General features: G+C 37.3%; 2 protein-coding genes across 2 annotated transcripts in view; one reads left to right on the top strand and one right to left on the bottom strand.

Moving 5' to 3' along the window:
* Nucleotides 1–11,147: 11,147 nt before the first annotated feature.
* BET1 (Bet1 golgi vesicular membrane trafficking protein) lies at nucleotides 11,148–16,904 on the top strand. The gene is made up of 4 exons (XM_026072948.1): nucleotides 11,148–11,330; nucleotides 14,159–14,274; nucleotides 16,170–16,226; nucleotides 16,740–16,904. Exons 1-4 carry the CDS (start codon nucleotides 11,312–11,314, stop codon nucleotides 16,893–16,895), a joined length of 348 nt encoding a protein of 115 aa, XP_025928733.1. The 5' UTR covers nucleotides 11,148–11,311; the 3' UTR covers nucleotides 16,896–16,904.
* Nucleotides 16,905–18,365: 1,461 nt separating this feature from the next.
* The window catches only part of LOC112969547 (probable acyl-CoA dehydrogenase 6), an 85,186-nt gene continuing 81,096 nt past the window's right edge, over nucleotides 18,366–22,455 (bottom strand). Inside the window, exon 9 of the mRNA XM_026072962.1 lies at nucleotides 18,366–21,232. Coding sequence (XP_025928747.1) covers nucleotides 21,142–21,232 — 91 coding nt within the window. The 3' untranslated portion in view covers nucleotides 18,366–21,141. The remainder of the gene's footprint in view (nucleotides 21,233–22,455) is intronic.

Below are 22,455 nucleotides of genomic sequence, written 5' to 3'. Positions count from 1 at the left end.
AAGTGAAAGGAGTGAGTTGGGCAGATGTCCCCTCCTGCCTAGCACTTCTGATAACATTAGATAACTCTCTTTCTCCCATTCCTGGCGAACTTGCAGTTGCTTCTCCAAGTGATGCTCTTTCCTTCAGATGGATCCCAGTGATGCTTCAGAATGCCACTGAGTTTATTCACTCAGTTCTTATACTTCACATCTTGCAAACTGTAGTTCAAGTTAATTTGCATAAACCAATTCCATTTTCAGGACACATTTATGAAGTCATTTACATAGCTGACAACTGCATTTCAGTGAAAGATTCATAGCATGGCTTCTGGTTTCATGCTAATTGAGGTTAGAAAGGCATTGCTGATGTAAAAATAATAATGATATCCTGGAACTCAGCACAAACCTACTAATAATTCAGCTCCAGAAAGAAAACATTTTTTTCATATTCCCTTCTTAAATATCTTTTAAAATACTCATTAGTATTCCACAAAATAAAGTCTTACACATCAGTGTGTTACGGTCTCTCAGTAAGAGTTTCAATTGTTTTGCTGATTCTTCACAGCGCATATAAACAATTTTACTTGTTTTTTAGGTTGTATTCTCCAAAGTTTTAGGAAAATTAAGTTGTTAAAAGATTGAAGATGAACACTTAGACTGGTTTTAAAAAGTTGGCTAACACTTATGACCAAAGGTCATATGTGATATTACTGAAAACCTGTGAAGTAATATAAAATACAGTTCACTGAAGAACCTCAAAGTTCAGCTGTACTAACTCATCTAATGAACATCTCAAGTTATAGGCAGAAAAAGTGAGCCACAAAGGATTATATTTCCATTTTCACAGGCCCATGATATTTGCAACTCTTATGCCATGAGAGTATCCAACAAAGATTCAACATCTTTTTGAATTCTTTCAAGTAAAGATAGTTGAATAGCTCAGCTCCCTTGGCACATTTCCTAAACAGAGTAACCTCCCTGCTTTTGTAATTGTATTGATCAAATACAGACTTTAAATTATTTCTGCTTCTGCCTCCCTACTTTTTTTCTTCCAACCAAAAAAGGTCTCTCTCTTTTTTTCTCCTCATTTCCACAGTAGAAGAGGCTTGCCCAACTGTACTAGGATGTCTGCCTTCCAGACAGACTGCCTTCAGTAACTTGAACCCATTTTGAAATCAAGCACTACCTAATTTCAGTCCAATTTGAGAAGGGTTAAGGCCTTCAAAATGTTAAATTCCTACAAGTATCCTGAAAATAAACGATCAGCGTGAAAAATCCCTTATATTGCCCCAGTGGGGGAAAAGCCATTATGCAAGCTCTTAAGCTCTTTTAGGCACCAGAGAATCTGCAGAGAATCCCTTCAGATCCAGACGAGAAAGGTTTCATTGGCTTCATTGCTCATGGAAGTGCTTGTAGCTGACTACTTCCTAGGCGGCTTTACGCACAGTGGGACACGGGGTGCCCACGGAAGGGCTGTCCTCACCCTTTCCTCCCTGCTTTCCGTGCCTTTCAGACAGCACCAAGACTGCTCTGTGATCTGGCCAACAGAGGGTGCAGTGGGTGCACTCATCTCAGTCCCAGTGCTTTAACCTGAGCCGTGGAGGAGTAGCAAATGTGAATTTCCCAAGCTGATGATTGATGCTTGAGAGGTTATGCTTAAGAGAGCAGTGACGCTTCCAGCTAGGTTCTTGGTTGTTACAGAGCAGCACCACCCCACAGATCTGTGCATCTCCTCTGCTTTCAGTTCTCCACAGAGGAAAATCCCTATATTGTCCAGCATTTTGGGATTCAGGGATCCTTCTGAATGTTGCTGTCTACTCCATTCCCTCCTGAAAGTCCAGTTCCTCGGGGCTGTATGGGAGAGATAAATTTCTGCATTTAGTGTGACGGTCACTGTGGTTGTGGGAAGAAGGAAAGGATCAGGAGAAAACTTTGATGAAATCAATGGGTAGAATACATGTATGCCTATTTTTAACCAAACGTGATTCTGTCTAAATTAAAAAAAAAAAAAAAGCTCATTATGAATTTTGAAAGGATATTAAGTAGTGAATATTCTTGATAATTCTTGATATGGACTTTTGTTCCATAAGATTATGCAGGTCATAGAACAGATTCTCATTTCCAGCAGTGTAAGTATATACAGAGAACTCATATTCAGTCCAGAGTAAATAATGATCTTGAACAATGTCACATAAAAGTGTGCTTCCTTCTTTATAGGTAGTTGTTCAGTGATATGAGAGCATCACTTTGCAAAATTCTCTACACAGTCTGCATTTTTTCACACAACTGGAAAATCCAGTGCAACAACACCAAAACATACAGCTTATTTTACCAGGATGTACACTATTTCTAACTAAAAGTTTTTCCATTCTGTTCTAAAAACTTACACAAATTAATATAGTTTTATGGAATTAAGTTTGTGTTCCTATTTTTTTTTCTTTCATATGGCTTGTTTGCTTCTAAAAAGTGGCAGAAAATGTAATGCTCACAATGACTTAACTGTATAAATATGACAGGAGTTGCAAGTGTTACAAAGTACCTGGGGGAGGTATCATGTCTTCGTTTATAATTTCCATGATGGAACCTGTCGTCTGACTACTGTAATGCAAATAATAATCAATCTTCTCCCAGCAGACTTTGGGGGATGTATCATGTCTTTGCATATAATTTACATGATGGACCAGGTCATTTGACTCTACTGTAATGCAAATAATGGATCGTTCTTCTTCCACTGACTTTGAATAATACTTATATTTCCTAAGGTGCATGGCACCTCAATATCTTAAGAACATATTAGTAACGATGGTTAAATAAGCCTTTTAACATCCTTTGCAAGAAATCAACGTTTTAGTGACAGGGCAATTGAGCGAAAGAGATGTTAAAGACCTAGCTCCATCACCGAATTTATTTTGCAAGTTTAGAATACAATTATTTTCATTCTCCATCCTGCATATCACTTTCTACTCATACCTTCTGAGGAGGAAATTACCCTGTATGATACAGGAGATATGAGAAAATACTGCCCTTTTTCTCATAGTAGTAGTGATAGGGTGTGAGCCTATGCTGAATCTGACATCTTGTGTTAGGAGGTACAGAGCTAGAATTAGAGCTAGACCTGCTCTCTCGGCAGGTCACCAAGATTTCCCTCTGGGACTTGGTCCAGCTTCTCCTTCCTCTCTTTAGGATCTCTTATGAATCATAAAGGTCATGAGTCAGATCTGAGTGTGGGTGATCCAGTGTGTCATGTGCACAAGCATGTTGAACTTGCCACCACTCAGTGATAAAAGATGCAAGAGCAGTTTGGCAGACTTTGACCTATAAGCCAAGCTCCAATACACAACAAAGCACCAGCCGGTGGACCTTGACCCAAGGAGCAATCCACCTTTGGACCTTAAGACATCCACAACAGGATGTAGACTTGGTGGCCTTGAACTGTGGTTAAATAAGGCAGAAACCTTTTTATCCTGCAGGCAGTTCTCCAAACCTTTTGCCTAACACAGCCCCTAAAGGTAGAGAGGATTTTGATTATCATGGGGCTTAGGAGCATTCCCTGTATCCATACAGTGGACATTTATATGTGGTGGCATAAATTTGTAGACTGTCATTTAATTCTGATTCATATATTATGTCTTTTTTTGCCTGTACATGTGAACTAAGGACTTTTCATGTTATTTTCAAGAGAATAATATTATTTCTGTTAGTGAATGGGCTGTGGGAGCTGAAATCTGTCTTCATGGTATACAATAAAACATAACTTGGGTTTGCTTTTAACTACATTACAGAAAGCCATGAAAAGAACATGTGACATTTAATTCTGAAATATAATATTCTTTTCTACATTATAGTTACTTTAGTCTTTGATCCTCTGCCATAAAAATTGAAGCAATTTTATTACTGACTTCATTAAAAGCTAGGTTAGGTCCTGAAATTTTCAAGAAGTTAAAAGAACTGTCTCTTATAAATGCATTGATGCATCTTTATGGAGTACTATTATGTAATAATTTCTTCCCATTTGCTACATTGTATCTGACAAAAAAAGAAAATATAGAACTTATTGAATATATATTCCTGTGGCACAATGTAGTTTTCTGCAGAAATACCCAAGTTAATTCTGAATTGGCCAGCACAGTACATAAAGCCATACAGTCCCATTAGCACAGCTCTCCAGTAGAGGTAATCAGCCCTGCTGTTGCAGTCCATGTAATAGCTTAAGAAAATGATCTTTATAAAGGCACTCTGAATGGGTAATTGCTCTGTGATGGCCCTTCTGGAAAACAAGGGACTTGCAAGATCTTTTGCAGTTTTATTTTCAGATACTAGCTTCTCTAATTAATCATCCAGCAAATCTGGTTTTGTGCATGATTTGTTGACCTATGAAGAAACTAAAGAGATTAAAGAAGCATATGATATTTTTATTTCTTTAAGTAACTCTCCAACGGCAAAGCACAAAGCTGGTTCTAGAGTCCAAGAATCTTGACTCACATTCTCTGTTTTGCCTTTCTGGAAAAGGTGGAAGTATTAAGGTGAAGGCACCAGAATGCCAGGAAACTAAAGTCAGCCAAATAATTGTATTCATCTTCAATGAAACAAGTGTTACACCTGCCACACTTGTCTTCAGAAAATGCTCAGCCTAGCTACAGGTCTGAAAATTAGCTCTCCCCTCCCTGAAATTCATTGCATTTAAAGTCTTTGTTTTTATTAAAGTCTCTGTTTTGACTGGTGAAAACCTTTCCCACATGTCTGAGAGGTCAAAATAAACACAACTCAAATCATCAAATTATTATTTAACTGCATCTTATGAAGCATTGGAACTGTATGCTTCTCTCATCTCATACATTTGTTTTACTGAAATGAAAAATTACTTTGACTTCCATTTTTTATTTTAACTGTATTAATCCTCCTCTTTAGACACTACAGTTATTAATGTTCAGGCTGCTGCAATGGCTCAGAATTCTTATCACTCATTCAACCGATATTATTACCCAGTCAAAGCTGACATCAGAAATGGTACCTTAATATCAGAGAAAGAAATCATGACTAGAATTATTCATAGATTACACAGCAAACACTACTTGGAAGATAAAGAATCAGTGGAGTTTTATTTTTAATAAAAATTTATAGCCTGGTCCAAAATCAATACAAAAATTCTCCATGAATTCAGTAAATTTTGGTTCTAGCCCTTTGCAATGAAATTTAGAAGGGAGACCAGGAGTTGTGTCCATAACATTCCTTCTCTATTCTGATGTAATTTAACAGCACTGACAATAAATCTATAATAATACAGCAGAGATTTGTGGGAGTGTTTCCACTGCAAAATCAAACAAGAGATGCAGCAGCTTATGCTACTAAAAAGTAACCATAGGAAAGAATAAGCAAAATCGCAGTATTTAGCAACAACAACTAAGTAAAAACTAATAATTTTTCAAATGCTATTATCCATGAGCAAAGATAGCTCCATATTACCCAAATGTAGCTTATATCAGTGAGGAGCAAGAAGCATTCATTGCTAGTTTAAAAAAAACAGAGTTGTAAAGTCAAAAAGATTGTAATTTCTTACTTTAAATATTTTCTTTTTGTACTAGATGCTTTCTGCTGATGCTAACATAAATATTGCTTCTCCTTCCCTCAGACAGTGCTTCGTTTCTGAAGTGTGCCTGACAAACCAAGATGTCAAACATGAGGCCTCTCTGAGGATAGCAAAGGCTACTGTGACTGTAAAAACTGAGATGATATTGAAGTCAAGAACAAGAAAACAGTGATACACATTACAGTCACAAGTGTATATAAATACACACTGTAAGTTTTGTTCTAAGCATATTTAGTGAGTTGTAAAATCTTATTATGATTTTAAATAGCTTTGCAAACTGTAATCATGTACGTGTGCAAAGCTATGGAAGAGGAAGTCTTCATAGGTGCAATGTGTTAATCATCTTTTGAACCTTTGCATGGATAGGCCTAGGATTGTTAGGAATGGAGGAGCACAACTCTGTTTGTTCAAGGAAGCCCCAAGGATTCCCAGCAATGCAGTCTTATCTTTGGATAAGACGAGTTCCTTGGGGCTCAATCTTGTCAAGCTGATATCTTCTTAAACTGGTAAAAGGCTAGTTTGGCAGAAACTTGGTAAAGGTTTTTGTGCCATCTGTGATGGAAGCGTATTAAAACTGAAAACAGCTATGGCTCTCCTTGGCAGTGTTTAATAAGGCTTTGAATTACTGTGATGGGTGAAACTGGTAGGTTTGTTGTTGGAGTGAGGGAGGGGACCCCGGAGTAACGATGAGTCTCAATATGAGTATGGTCGTTCTCCCTTCATTAGAGCTTACACAAAGTATATATATCGATAAGCAATACGCATGCGCTAGCAATAGTTACATGATTGGTTACAGTTTCTGTCCATACGTATAAAGCGGATACATGATTGGTGCAAGGTTGCTGTCCGCGCTSCATCGACATTTATGGAACCTAGTTCCGTCCAGACTTGTTTACCAGTTTCATGAATACCTTCTTTTGTAGTGCTCAAGGCCGCTGCAAGGCTTGCTCGGCCGCTGCAAGGCTCGCTCGCCTTGGCGTACATTCCTTCCCTTACCCTGAGAACGGGATTGCTCATCCCAATCAGATCATGCCCTCTCTCACTTAACCATTCCTCCACAGTTTGTCTGTACCTGAGGTGATTTACTTGTGTTCCCATCATTAAAGAAGTTTAATGAATGAACATGACGATTCTACTTGTGACTTGCGTGATTATCTCTTTTCTTGACAGTCTATGCAGCAATGAGTAGCAGCTGTGCTCAGCCTCCTTCAAACATTTAAGGTCTTATGGAAGGTAGAGTTTTACATGGCATCTTCTTCTTTTCATGATGGCAGTAATTGGAGAGTACCCCCAATAAGAATAAGGCTGATGATATCTCTAAGTTCAGCGACAGTTTTGTCAGCTTTCAGAATATGGGAGGTGATGCCTGAGTGATTTGACTGATTTTGTTTTAACAGAGTATTTTAGGGCCCTCAGTTGCTAAATAATGTTAGAATAAACCAGAATATTAAGTGAAAAGGACACTGATGAAAGATGCTGACATTATCTTTTTATGAAGATACTGAACATAATTAGAAATATTCTTTGATCTAGTTCTGCTTTTACATGATTAATATAATAGTTTTATTTAGAAATCTCTTGTCAGCTGTTACTTAATTGCACAATGGATCAAGCTTTAACTAGCAAATATATATATTTTTAATAATTGTAACTTACTACTTAACAAAACAGTGATTGAAACATTTGATACTAACATAATATCATGCAGTATCATCTTTTCAACTCTAATGATGCCTGTGACTCGTTAGGTTGTTTTCACAGCCTGTTAGTCGTTAAAGTAGCAAGTTAATCATGATGACTGTGAAAACCTGTTTATCAAACATGTAAGAATACTGACATTTTGGTTACTTATTTAATAATTCAATGATAATCATGCCATTATTATTATTATCATGTTAAGATTCCTGGGCTTTTAGTTGTGTACTGGAAGTATGATTGCACAGGCTCTTCTCAGATAGCTTCCTTGTTTTTTCTTTTTATGGTATTTGTGATGGAGTCATGGAGTAATTTATTGTTAAAATAAATAAGCTGTTTGCAATGTAAATGTATTCATCTAGTTTAATCAGAGGCAATAAAGAGAACCAACAAATGGTAACAATAAGAAAGGGCACCAGCCGGTAGGACATGTGGGACACCCTTTTTATAAAAGATGTTTTAAAAAGAAAAAGAGAAATAATTGTTCATTAACATTTTGGGGAAAGAAGACTGATACACATATTCCCTAAAAAGGGTATCTGAAGATGATACACCTGCCTAGGCTACTATTCAAAGATCACAGAAACACACTTAAGACAGCAAGCTTGTAGAATGCAGGCAGTGTAATTTTTTTTCCATCCTTTTTCTTCTTATGCTGTTTTGCTAAACAAAACTTTAATCAGTCAGTCATCTTAAAACCACTTGTTAACTACTCATTTAGGCTTCCTGACAGGAAGAACTGCAGGTGCTAAGAACATCTGCAATGACACCTGCTGATCAAGCGTGGCTGATTTACAAAGTGAGGTAGTCTAGGTCATAGTCTACATGTGAGAGAGCTTCCAGGGAATGGGCCAGAAAGTGTACAGAGGTAAAATTAATCATGTCAGCATACTGATCTTATTTATTCTTTCTGTGAAATGATTAACATGAATAAAACTGATTGATGGAAATATAAACTTAAGTGACTTTTAATGATACCCTGTTGACCTCTGTGCCCAGCTTGTGAGATGGAACCATGATTTCATTAGTTTAATGTCAGGAGAATTATAAAATTAACTTTTCTACAAGGCACTTTCAGTGTATAAAAAATTATAAATTCAATATGATAAAATGTATCTGAAACATTAATCATGTCAGTATTGTTTCCATGCTTTGCTGTAAGAAAATGTGAGGAATTAAATGTGCTTGTCACACTTTATCACTTCATTTATAAATCACATATAAAGACTTAATATGCTATTTCAAAACATTATAAGCAAGTTACAGACATGAATACTATGAGTTGTGAACACCTTATGTAAGGCTAATTTAAATTTCTTTTTATTTTATAGAAAATATAAGTGAAAATGAAAAACGAGCCCCTCAACAATGATTTACAATTGCAATCCTAATAGGGAGATGTATCTTTTTCCCTTGATATTTAAAAATCCATATTTCTTTAAAAAAAAAAAGAAAGAAGAGTAATGGGAGAAAAAGAAAGGTGATATACAGTATGCAAGTATTGCAAAGAAATTCTTTTCATGTAGCAGTGTCACCAAACATTACAATTTTCTTGGGTAGCATATAAGAAAAAATGTAAATAAAATTATACATATATGAGAGACTCAGCCCAGACCACAAAAAAGACATTTTGCTCTTTCCTTCTGGACACAGTTTTACTCTCTGGTTCTGAATTTAGCTACTGCAAAGACTGTTTTTTTCACCCTAACTCTACTTCAACTGTGCTTGAACAGGATATTGCTCGTAATAGAGCCCTAGTTTAAATTTGTAGCACTCATGAAGAATGTTTTCTCAGAATCTGTCCATTTTCTATAAATTTTACATCTCAGTTTTGCTGTTTTTAGAATATAATTCTTTAAGAGACCTCTTTGTTCTAGCAAAGTTAAGAAATGGCACCATCTGTGTACTTCAGATGGTTTTATCATGAACAGAATCTTTCTGGTGACAGTAGTGGAAGGGGTACTTCTCCCTTACTGAAAGAACTGATTTATTTCCTTGAGTTGATGTAAATCAGGTCTCAGTTCATCAGTGGTGGCAGCTTGCAAACTCATATAAGAATTGCTGAGTTTCAGACAAAATTCCATGGAGATTCGCCTCATACTGCCTGGTATGAATGACAATTTTGCAGGTTGTTTCTTCTCCTTTTCCTTCTCCTCCATTTTCTACATGCAAATAATGCTTAATTGAAAATTTGGGTAGACTATTCAAAGTAATTAGCAAATATTACATAAACTCTAGGGCAGATTTCTACATTTATACTCATTTTATTCTTCATAACGCTCTTTGAGATATGGGCATTCAGTTGTGACTGTGAAGAAAATAAATGAACATCAGCTTCTCAATGTTTATCTTAAAGTTTGGCTGATACAAGACTAGCATCTCAGTTCAACTATGACAAGCAAAAAAATTAGAAATGTTGCAATTATTTGGGTTTTACCTATGGCAAAAGGATACATGAGCTGTCATATAGAAATTACATAGAACGTCAGCTGAAGAGCATAGGCTTTCATGTTGACCAGTGTTATTTTACTCTTCCTTCTCCACCTTTACCCACCTAGATAAAGAGTTGTTATACTGCAAACTTCTGAAAGCAGGTTTGGTCTGTGTTTATTCAGCTCGTAAGATACAAGTGTGTCTTAGTCCAATACTGCATCTCATAGGCCCTACCAGAACACAAATAGCAAAGGAATCAAGGAGATGGTAGCTCGTTATAATTGGAAAAGCCAACGTAGCTTCTTTAATCCTGTGGATGCAACACCTAAAACAGCAAACTCTAAATTGACTCCGTGACATTGTTTGCTTTATGCTTGAGGACTGATAAATCATTCTTGTTTCATCCTGGGAAATAAATTCAATCCAATGGCGTAAAGAATGAGTCACATCTTTAATAAAAGGAGATAAAACCCAGTTCTGACAAAGCATTACAAGAGGTTAAAGTGTATAGTGGAGAAAAAATTATCTTTGCAAGTGAAATTTGAATCATTCTGAGCACTGAAGATTCAATAATAATGAAAATTGGAGTTTTCCAGTTTGAGTTGCTGTATGCTGCAGTAGCTTGTCTGTTGTTTACAAAATAACCAAATCAAAAGAAGGGTGCAGAGGCTCAACTCAGTCCTGAATTTCAATTTTTTGACTGCATGTTACAACTGAAGACAATCATTGAGAATTCTTTCCTTTTCTAACAAAATGATAGGGTAGTGATGACCTATTAAAATGAAGTTGAGGGTTTTTTCTTTCAGGATCAATTCTTAAAGTTTAACACAAGCTTAAAGAAGTAATGTATTGCATAAATTCATGATAATTGGTTATATGTGGTAGAAGTTGCTCTTTTTTTTTTAAGATACAGGAAAGTAGTAAGGCATCTGCTCTGTCAGCACCTAGTTCAGTCACCCGCCCTTGTTAGGGGGAGTATTATTCCCCCTGCAGTGTTATTCAGCCGGTTTCTTCTGCCTCTCCAACTGACTGTCTCACAACTTGGGCTCCCTAAAATTTACGCTTCTGGTAAATAAAGCCATTTTCAAGGCCCGTTGGGAAAACAAACGGTGCTGCGGCCAAAGCGCCGTTCGTACTCTGGTATCCAGGCAAAGGCCGCGCTGCCGCGGCGCCTCGGAGTCCTGGGGGAGCCACCCCGGGCCGGGGACAACGCGCACGCCAGAAGATGGCGGAGCAGCCGCCCCTCGGGCAGGGGAAGGCCTGAGGCTCTGGGAGGAGGCGTCTCCGTCAGGGAGCGCGGCCCCAGCGCCGCCCGCCGCTCTCAGGCGCTAGGGCCGGGCTGGGCCGGGCTGCGGCTCCCCTCAGCGGCACCGCCACCTCACCGCCGCCCCCCCCGGAGAAACTACACTACCCAGAAAGCCCCGCGCGCGGCGGCCCGCGTTACCCAGCGGGCCGCGCGGCGGCGGAGCGATGTCGTGGCGCTCGCGGGGTGAATGAGCCGCGCGGCCGAGCGGGAGCGGGAGCTGGGCCGCGGCCGCCCCGCCGAGCGCCACTTCCCGCAGCCGCGGGAGCCGCTCCCCTCCTCCTCCTCCTCCTCCAGCAGCCCCGGGCACGGCCATGAGGCGCGCGGGGCTGGGTAAGCGCCGGGTCCTCGGCGGCGGGGGCGCCCCTTCGGCCGCCTCCTGCTGCTCGGCGGCTCAGGAGAGAGGAAAGTGGGCGGGAGGCTCGGCAGGAGCGGGCCGGGGCAGGCCCGGCTGGGCCGCCGCGGCCGGGAGCGGCGGTGAGGCCGTGCTCCGCAGCTGGACACGGTGCCCGGGGCTGAGGCGACCGGGCAGCAGTGCCGTCCCCCGCGCTGGTGCCCCCGGGCTCCCCCTCCCGCCTCCCCGCCCAGGCGGTGGTGTGTTGTGTAGGCGCAGCCGTGCAACGCGGCTCGGGATCTCTAAGTGCGGAAAAGTACTGTGTCACCCAGTTTCTGGCTCTCTTCACTTTCTAAATCAACGTAACTTACAGAACTGCACTTGGATTTCCAGTTAATACTGCTCTTGTGTGATTCTGCTCTGGCTCTAATGCAATGCTATCTAGAGCCATGTTTCCATGGATGGACAGATTTGTTGCTCTTCAGTCAAATCATTCCCAAGTTTTCAGCTGCTTTTTAATTTTATTACTTCTATATGTTTTCCTGGTATGCTTGGGAAAAAAAAAAAAACATTTGATGGAAATGCAGAAGTCTCTGAGAGTGCCTGCTGAGTTTTGAGGAGCTTGGGGCCCGTTTTTCAACCTGCAGCCACGTCAATGACTATGAAAGAAACTTTGAACTCCTACGCTATGTTCTGGGACCTCGTAGATGCTGTTACCTCACCATAAAGCTTAGATAGTGTGGTGAAGTTCATGCCCCAGAAGTTTATGATCAAGTTCTATTACTTCTTCCTAGAAAGAAATTTCTCTGAAGTGAATGTTTATGGGCTGATGAATGCCACATAGTTAGACCCATAGTCTCCATCATACTGCCCTCGATTTACTTCTCCACTTTTCTGTTGTTTTTAATAGGATATGTGCAAGTTAAAGCAAATCTTGGAAATGTAGAGGCTAGATTGAAAGTCAACCAGCTCATTATGCTGTATCTGAAAGTGTGAAATAATGGATGTTTGTGAAAAGAACACAAGATAAAGAATGCATCTTCTTCTAATATGTCTGTGGCAATCAATGGCTTAGGGAACAGCCAGAAAATATGTCTTAAAAAAAATGCTGGAAGGTCAAGAAGAAGACTTAAAGTCTTACTGTGTCCTGTATGACTGTTATCAATGGCAGTAAAATTTGCTGCTTGCATGCAGGTTTATTAAATTTTGCCTTGTCATTTCAACAATCAGTCTAGAATAATGTGTGTATATATATATWTTTTTAATTAGGCTGAAGATAGAAGCTGGGCACTAGTGCTTCCACCATTGTCTCCAGCTACATCTTGCCTTTTTTTAACCTCCAGTTATGTTATGGTCATGTCTATATTACATGTCCTGTCAGTACAGTAAAGAGCCATGTTGCAAGATGGTCCATAGAACTACCATACTGAAATCTCTGCTCTTCCTTTAAACAGTAGTAGCTAGGCTTCTCCTTAGCGTTTGCAACATATATAAGTAGATGTGCCTATTTAAAAGCTTTGGGACAGTTGTTAATATCTTTTATGTCACAGTCTATATAAAAATCATATAATTGTGGTATTTTGGTCTTAAGCTGTATGGTATATTCACTTATAAACATATTTTTAAATCTTAAATCACTTGATAGGAAATACTGTAGTTAGATGCATTTGTAAAACAAGGACCATGGAAACAACCCTAACTCTCTAAAATGGTTCCTTTTAGTCAACTTTCTGCACTTGGCATGAGTATATTTGATTAAGAAAAAACTAACAGAACTCTCCTCTTGCTGTGGTGAAATGGAAACATGCATTTTACCAGGTCTTGCTGAGAATTTGTCATTGAATAAACTTACAGAACAAAATAAAGTTTACAGATGCAAACTAAAAAATTTCCATTCCTTAGACTGAAAGAATGGCTTTATAGGTTAGTATAAAATGGTATCTATTATCAACATAGCATCATAATTCTCTCTTTTAGGATCTTAATGTGAAGTACCTAAGGTACACAATGAAAGTGGTTAAGAGGTGTAGCTTTATCTGTGAATGTGATTGGTGTCTCTTTCTCTTATCTCGCTTTTTCCTGGAAAAGAAAAAAGGTGTCCAAATGAACAAAAACATAAAGAAGTGTATTGAAGAGGAAATAACCAAAAGCATTCAAAGAATTTTGTGTGGCATTCTAACTAGTTATAATACTAATATTGATTAGTATTATAACTGGATTGATAGTTGAATTAATCTGGTAGGATCTTTATGATAAAGCTTGTAATAGTTCTTTTCTGCTTGCCTTTCTCAGACTTGGACTCTCTTCTTTGGTCGCAGATGTTAGCTTTGAGTCGCACAGTGATTTTTAACTAGAGTGGACGTAGCTTTCAATTTCTGTCCCAGTGCTGCTGTCCAGCTGCTGTTTTTAAGAGATCTTTATTAGAGGTTGGAGGAACTGATTTCCTTCTCTTCTGGTTAGTCTGTCTGCTGAGCTGGTTGGATAGCAGTCCTGAGGCTCCATCACCCAGTAAGCAAAGGCACAGGTGGGAGTAGAATTGCAGAATGATGATAGAAGTGGCACAGTGTTCGGCTGCCTAGCAGACTTGGCTTCTTGTCTAAGTCCTGTTTGTAGAGGTACACATGTAAGGATCGTATTATGCTCTCTTCAAATGTGGTTGTGATCAAATGTTTGAAAACTAATGGCTTAAAAATCCAAGCTGGAAGCCTTTGTTAGAGAATAATCTCAGGAAATACATTTGGAAATAGCAAGTGTGCTTTTCCCCATATGAAGAGCACTTGATTCAATGGTGTTTTCTGTCTGTAATTGCTGGCTATTGTGTTTATAGGTGATGGAGCACCTACTGGTAACTATGGCTATACCAATAGTGGATACAGTGTATATGAAGAAGAAAATGAAAGGTTAACAGAAAGTCTGCGTACAAAAGTCAGTGCCATTAAATCAGTAAGTATGTAATTACAGTATTATCATCACACTCATTGAATTAAATTACATGGACTAGTGAAGCAGTAGATTTAGTTTAGAACATAATTAATGCAAGAAAGAATTATTGTCAGCCAAAATTCACAATGCATTGATTCGTGTAACTGATTTTTCCTTTAATTAGATTGTAGCTCCAGGTGTCCTTTTTGGCTAATCTTGAGGACAGCTACAGTGTTACATACTGGTTATTCTACAGAATGAATCACTGTCCCTGCAGAAACTGGAAACTTGACTTTAGGTCAATGAGTGATCTGCCAATAAATTGGCTCTGGTTAATTTTAGAATTTGGACTACTTCAGCAGAAGTTGATAAGCCAAAATGATGATAACAAAAGCATATGTTGATAAATCTGTAATCTGTAATACAGCTGTCAGAAATAGATGCTAATGTCCTCTGTAAGAGATACTTCCTGTTTTAATGATTCTGATTCCTTCTAGAGATTGAGAACTTCTTCCAAGCAAATCTAAACCAAAGTCTAACTGAAAGACAACTCTGTGATAATTTTTTTTTTTTTTAAGCAACAGTTTGTAAGATTAGCAGTAGATGCTGTTTCTATAGATGTAGTACAAGCCAATGAATTTTATAGACCTAAACTCATTCTAATTCCTACTGCTAATACTGTGGCTTAAAAGTAATTTGTTAGGCTCAAATAGAATTTAAAACCTTTGGTTTAAATTAAGAAATTATTCACCTAAATGATTTAAAATAAGTTAAGGAGATAAAAGGAAAAGCTTTGGCCTTTGTTACAGTATTTCTTTTTGCTGCTTTTTCCCTGGTGTGTTGTATTCCAGATAAGTTGCATTGCAGTTGATAGTGCTCCATGAGTAGCATGTGTGCTCTTTCTGCAGTTTCATCTTCTGCTGCAATGGAATGACCTTGCATTATGGAATCATCTTGAAATTATCTACCTAGAAGACTCATGTAAAATGAGTTTCAGTCTTGACTTGATTATAGATTCCTGTGAAATGCAGCAGTAAGAAATCATGGGATTGAGGTTGTAGCACAAAGATATATGGGCTTTGATTAATCCAAAGCATCAGGGCCTGTTAGCACATTCCCCTTCCCGACTCCCCCCCCCCCCGAGATGCAGCAGTTGCATTGTTTGTGCTCAGTCTTGTACCTCCTGGCTTCTGACCCTGACCTGCTGAACTGCCTTTCTGGATTGACCTTGGACCGGTCTCATCACTATTCACTGGCTGGGTGGTCTGGACTGTGGCTGACCCTGGTTACTATCTCTGGACTGACCCTGATTTTCCTTGCTGGCTCCTTGTCCTGCTATGCTCCTGGCTTGCCTTTCTTGAGGAGCAGCTTGCTCTTGCTGCTTCCTGATGCAAAGCAGGGAAGGAATAGGCAAGTTCACARAAGAAATCCTGTTGATAGTGTAGCAGCAACTTGTCAAAAGAGATGTGTTAGCAGGTTACAGGTGTCAGCTCTAGCAACACTGAGTCAAAAAGAGTGCTCTTGAATCTCTGTGCTGTGTTTAAATAGTTTATACAGTTGTTCCAGAAAACAGATTATTGTTACTCAGACTTGAAAGGTTTTTGAAAGTCTGTACAATAATTCTAATAAGGAATTCTCAGTTCAAGAAGAAAAAGGGAGGAAGAGCACTGAATACCTTCTATGACTGTCTAGACTCATATAGTCAAATGATGAATATTTACATTCTTAAGGATTGTTGACAGAATATTGTACATCCAGTTTTTATAACTTCTGGTTCTATTTTTTGAAAATATTAGGTATTTTGTCCACACTTCACCTGGGAAAATACTAGTTTGACTAGTAATGTCTAGTATTTTTAGAATGGATTCTCTAATCTATTTATGTATATGTGATAACTTAATGCTTTTTTTTAATAGCTTTCCATTGAAATTGGAACGGAAGTTAAAAATCAAAATAAAATGTTATCAGAGATGGTAAGTGTTCAGTTACTACTGACTTCTTAATCTTGCCCCATATTTAAACAAAGTTAATGTAAAATGTTCCTTCTTTTTAGTATAAACATTTGCATAAAAATGTTGACAACTTATTATTGTTCATAAAATGTAACCAGTTCAGCAGCAAGATTTCTGTTCACAGAGAATGATGTGTGAGTGTGGTGTTCCAAGGAGCAGCCAAGGTTATTATGCTCCAGATCTGACTATTCGTTTTGTATCAGCAAGCATAGAGTATTATAAAAGACAGTTCTCTTATTTGGACTTAATAATAGAAGAAGGAAGCAAAAAAGAGGGGGGGGAAGGAAGTCACAAATGCATTTTTTGCTTAAAAGTGAATTTGTTTGTTGGGGGGAGAGGGGGATTGGATCAATGGGCTAAACTTCTTCCTGGTTAATTTTCAGAAGACTTGGAAAAACAGAAAGACTACACTTAACAATGAGGGTACTTTGTTTTCTCATAGTAACTTGGTTTTGCTTTGTTTTTTAAATGTAGGATAATGACTTTGACTCTACGGGCGGACTTCTAGGTGCAACTATGGGCAGACTGAGAACACTCTCCAGAGGGAGCCAGACAAAACTATTATGCTACATGATGCTCTTTGCATTGTTTGTTTTTTTTGTAATATACTGGATTATTAAACTGAGGTGATGAAAGTTATCTTCAGTTTAATTTGCGTAATTTCAACCATAAAACAGTCTGAATTAATGAATACAGTGGTCTAAACTGGCATATTCTGTTAAAACATGATACTGCTGTAAATTGCATTGTTTTAATGCAATATTATATATATTTTTCTTAAGGTATTAGAATCTTTCCCATCAGCCTCTGTTTCAGCTGGATTATTTGTAAATATGCAGAAACCACTAGCACATTAGGTTGCCTTTTTTAGGGCAGAATATTTTTTTAAAATTAGCTTAAACAAACAAAAAAAACCCTCCAAAACAAAGATTGTTCAGATGTGGAGAATCACAGAATTACAGAGCTTTATCTTTGATTCTACTTTTCATTCTGGACCATGCTCTAAATTACAGCTCCAGTTTCAGGCATATAGTAATTTTTAGGTTGTAGAAGCACAAAGAATACTTGGATCTTACTGAATTGAATTTTATTTATGGATTTCTAAAGGATTGGCCTGAAGCTAACAAATGTAAAAATGGTGCACCAAGGACTATTTTTGATGCCCAAAGGGATGAAGGCTAATAGTCTGCATATTCTGGAAGCTTAAACTTTGTGTTTTAGGGATAAGCTGTGTAAAACTGGATTTTTTTTTTTTTAATGTGGCTAAGTAATGCTTACACATCTATTCCTTTAAGCAAATGCCTTGGGTCGTTCAGATCAACCAATATGGACACAATATAAATGTTTTCCTTATGTTTTATATTTAAAGAATCTGAAATTTACTGATTCCATTGAATCACTAGAACTTTTGTCAGTAGTATGTTCACTTTTCCATCGATAATGATCTCTAAAGCTGCATGATATCTGAAATGTGAGATCAGATATTTTGACTTTTATATTGAGGTGTATAATGATGCACCTGTTGAAGGCACTCTCATGTTAACCTTTTTTTTATGACTTAGTTTTGGCTCACCAAATAGTTTCTTATACATGAAGCTATTACATTGCCGAGTTCAACATTTACAGAATCAAGTTTCCTAGCAATTGAAATTGTATTTAAAATTTTTTGAATAACTTTTCTAGAAACACTGTATAGTGTTTTGTCCTGAATAACTTAATTACAAACTGATAAATAAAGCATCCTGGAGTACTCTAGCTAGTATGTAGTTTGTTTATACGCATTCTTTTCTAGTGCAGAATACCAGGCTTTTTTTTGGAAGTGTTGCTGCATGTAAAGAGTTAGAATTGTGAGAGGATCACTATTAAAATAAGAAATGGAGGTGTAAGCTACATGGTTCTTTCATGTTAGATTTCATATGTTAACAAGTGTATGGCAGATAAAACACTTGTCTAATACAATACATTTATACTGAATGTGTAAAAGTAAATAAAGTGCAAGTATTTCTAGCTGATTTAATCTTTGACTGTTAAAAGATCTATAAAATTTCTGCAAGAAACCAGAAAATCTGAATATTAACACCAGAATAATGTGTGTTCTTCATTTAAGAATTACTAGGCTTGTTAAGCAAGTATAATGTTCCCAAAGCCAACCCATAGGATATAATTTGCCATCCAAAATTGATGCACTTTTATAATTTTAATGAAACTGTGGAGTGGAAGGTACCTAGTAAGTGAGATAGATAATTTTTGACATAACTCTTTGACAATCGCACTCTGACAGTTGATCATCTTCTAGAAATATATTTAGTTGTCATCTCACATCAGCTTTTTTTCTTTGTGGCTCTCAAACATGATGCCTGAACAATTTCTAGACATTTTTTTTTTCTTAGTAATCAAGCTGTTTTACTAGTAAATACAAATAGTTTTTAACTATCAATATTAAGTAGAAAATGCATAGATACAACTAGTTACATGGCTGATGCACTTATCTTTGCTCTTAAGAATATGCTATTGTTGCCCTTAAGTCTTGACAGAACACATTAATCATAAAGTCTCTTACCTGTCCTTCAGGTCATGTGTAAAGTAGACAGGATTTCAGTTTTAAATCTAAAAACAGATTTAAAAGGTAATTTGTGCAGAATAGGAAATCTTCCTTGCTTTCTGAAAGAATACTTAGTTTTCACATTCCGATCACTGTTTTTTCCCAACCTTCTTAAGTAGTGGGATGGGAGGGGATAGAGGGAGAAGGAATGGTAAAAATCTTACATCTCTATCTTCCTTTCTCTGTTTCCTCATTTAAAGATGGGTGTCTTAATTTTTTATTTATTTATCTAGACAGTACTAAGTTGGGGGGGAGAAGAGTGGGAGGAAGAAAATCTAAGCACAAGTAGTATATTGAACTCTTCAAACAGTTTTTTTTACATCTATATTTTTAAAGGATGGATCTGACTCTAAATAACTTGTTTATTAGAAGAGGCACAAGGACTTTTTAATTAAATAGATATAATTTCTTTAGGCTGTTTTAATTTGGAACATGAACTTTTTGAACTGAAAGGCAGATAAGTGAATGTTATGTATTCAAAACTTTGTTTCACATTTCTGTATGTCTTTACCTTATTTTACATTTGAAGCAATACAGGATGTAAAATGTTTCAATTCACTTCCAGGAAAAGGTTAATTTTCAGCATAAAATCTGAAAAATCCTACAAGTTTTCTTAGAACAGTTAAGATAACTTGTGTAAAAATAGAACTGTCTTGAGGATRTTTCATTAAAGAAAGGGAAATAGCCATTGAGGAGAACCATGCATTGCAACCTCAGAATTTTCTTCTGGAACTGCTTTTGGTTTTGTGGTGGTTTTCTGGTAGAAAACTATTACTCTAAAAGTCTTTAGAATTCACAAATAGTGGTTAGCAAGATTTCAAGGTGTTATAATATGGCCTTGTAGAGTAAAATATTCTATATATGGGATGTTATAGAAAAATAGTCTTACAAAGTTGTGGTTTATTGTATCAGTTGCATGAGAACGCTGCAATATGCCCATTCTTATTTTTGAAAATTTTACACAATTTTAACACAATATTTATGTATTGTTTCTCAATTTAATGTAATGTAGATTCTTCCTAGCAGCTATACAGATATTTCCATACAAAAGGAAATGTCATCTTTTAAATATTAAACTGTTAACCTTACAGTACAATGGAAATTTCTTAGAAAATGCTTAACGCTATTGTTTGGTTATAAGGACAATTCTACTGAAGTTTTTTTTTGCAGGAAGACAGGCTGTATCTTCTGACTTAAAAAGCTGTTTTAGGAAGAGTTGCTGATGTTGATTTTGAAGGTATGGCTGATATATAAGTAAATGTAAAGAATAATTTTTAAATAACAAGTTAAGAATTGATGCTTATAGTGGATGTATATTTCAGTGAGATATTTTGTGACATCACACTAATTTTGGAAATATTTCATTTATTAAACACTTCTGCTTTAAGGCAATTGCAGCATATAATATAAATTGCACCATCTCTCATAAGTTTAAGCAATAACAAGCAACTTTGTTATTAACATGTTTAGCTTTAATTTTTTCCTTAATGATTACAGACAAAACATGATAATCTTACTGAGGAAATTCAGACCTCCAAAAGCTTCACATATAATTAAACAGTTGTTTGTAGACTTTAAAAGCAAAAGTCAACTCTTGCTCCCACTACCAAACATCAACGACAGAGCATAGTACAAGTCAAAGTGAATAAATTGAAGATCACAGTTCCCTATGCTACTATCTTATAGGGAAACTTGGGATTTTGACTCCGTTCTGTTGAAGGCACTCAATTTGATGATTACTAGCTAAAAGTGAAAGTGTGGAAGGTACAGTTAATTGAGAGCAAAATTACTATTCCCATATTTGACTATGGAAGGGAATAATTTGTGCCGTAATACTTTGCTTTCAAGATCAATAATTTAATATAGCTTTACCCTGAAATTTGTTTAGGCTACTAGGGAAATTCTAGCTGTAGCCGTATGTTTAATTGGTGGCTTAGATACTCTAAAATGTAGGTATACATTGACTAAAGAAGACAGCTGCTTAGTATGGGTGATTAGTATGGATCAGTAGACCACTCAAAGCAGTAACCACTCTACTAAATGAAAAAAATCTTGCAGTAGGCCATATGCTTTCAAACTGCTTCTCATCAACATATTGACAAATATGTAGAACATGCAATATTGATCAAAGACCATGACAAGCATTTCATTGGCAAAATTACTGGTAAGTTTTCTTCTTATTTTACCGTTGAAATGTGTGTTGCCCTGTTACCTTCAGTAGGTAGGAAAAGCCATGCTCTTGAGTTATTAAATTTTCAAGAAAGGGGAGATGTGCTATTTTTTGGGAAGTGTTTCCATGTATTTGCATATGATAGAAAGCATGGTTTCATCTGTACCACCTCCTATTGACATTAATCTCAAGTCTCTGTAGAAATAGAAAGGACAAATTAATACATTTGCATGCTATATTGATAGAACAAATACAGATTTGTTGTTCTATGCATTTAATATGGAGCTGCTTTTATTACATTGAAACCTCTTGTTTACAGAAGCACATACACTATATACAGGTGTTACCAGCACTGTAAATACCCTTCTGTGTAGTAGGACATTGCTAGTTCAATATCAGAAAGCTTAAGATATAATTTGGCATGTTCAGTTTTCAGATTATTTCCAAAATAACATTAACTTGTCAAACCACTATGCTTAAGACTTTTCTCAGTATATTATTGGCCCTGCCTAAGCCCAGCAAGAGCTCCTGCAGCTGAGCTCTGAAGAGACTTCTATTTAGGTCCCATCACTTTATTTAGGTCCCATCACATTTACATATAATGTATCACTGGCTCTAGCCATGGTTTTCTGGCACAGTTGCTGGACTGCTTGCTCGGGTTACCTATGTGTTACATACTTATGCCAGTTGTTTGCAGAATGCCTCATCTACTATGCCTCCTCTTGCTGAGATGGTCCGTAATGCCCCTTGCAACATCCCTAGTGTTCCCTTGCAGTTGGATTTTAAGAGTGGAGGGAGAGTTTGGGGAGCAAGCAGCGAAAAGTGTTGCAGCACTAAACTGTGCTCAACTGTGTGGTAAAGAGTTGTCCTTCGATGCATAAGGCACTGTAGAATTATATGTTCTTTGACTGAGAAGCATCTTGGTCTCCCTAATAGTTATGTGAGATCTGGCAAAACTTTAGTATAAATCCTTATCAGTATTACAGGTCTCTGCTTTAAAAAGGAAAGGCTGCTCCAAGCCTATTTAATTTTGATTTGATGGTTCTAACAGGACTCATTTAAAAGCTGCCATTTATATCACAGAGTCATCCCTAACAGTATTGCCCAAGTTCCCTGTGCTATCCAGATTACATACTACTGTGCACCTTAAGCAGTTTTCTTCATAAACTTCATCCTCTTTGGGGAGAAAGCCCCCCAAACAAAACAGTTCTAAACTACCACTCCTTAATTCAGTAGCCTGAAAACTTCCTACCTTCCTAAGGGCTTTGTTGAAGGCAACAGAGCTAGAACAACAATATGTTATTTGTTCTTTGTGCTGTGGTGCTCTCTGCTTTTTCAAGCTGCAGAAACCCCCGGCAATGCTTAGCATCTTGCATTTTCACAGCACTGTTTCAACAGTAAGTAATTAATCCTCAAAA

Source organism: Apteryx rowi, unplaced genomic scaffold, assembly GCF_003343035.1.
Source record: "Apteryx rowi isolate R43461 unplaced genomic scaffold, aptRow1 scaffold_1093, whole genome shotgun sequence".
Taxonomy (NCBI): domain Eukaryota; kingdom Metazoa; phylum Chordata; class Aves; order Apterygiformes; family Apterygidae; genus Apteryx; species Apteryx rowi.
The sequence above is the reverse complement of the archived record's forward strand: the minus strand, read 5'-3'. Positions and strand labels throughout refer to the sequence as shown.

Bases quoted from the DNA above. Each gene is read 5' to 3' on its own strand.
- BET1 (XM_026072948.1), top strand. The intron at 14,275-16,169 runs GTAAGTATGTAA...TTTTTTTAATAG, and splicing joins AAGTCAGTGCCATTAAATCA to CTTTCCATTGAAATTGGAAC. The intron at 16,227-16,739 runs GTAAGTGTTCAG...TTTTAAATGTAG, and splicing joins ATAAAATGTTATCAGAGATG to GATAATGACTTTGACTCTAC.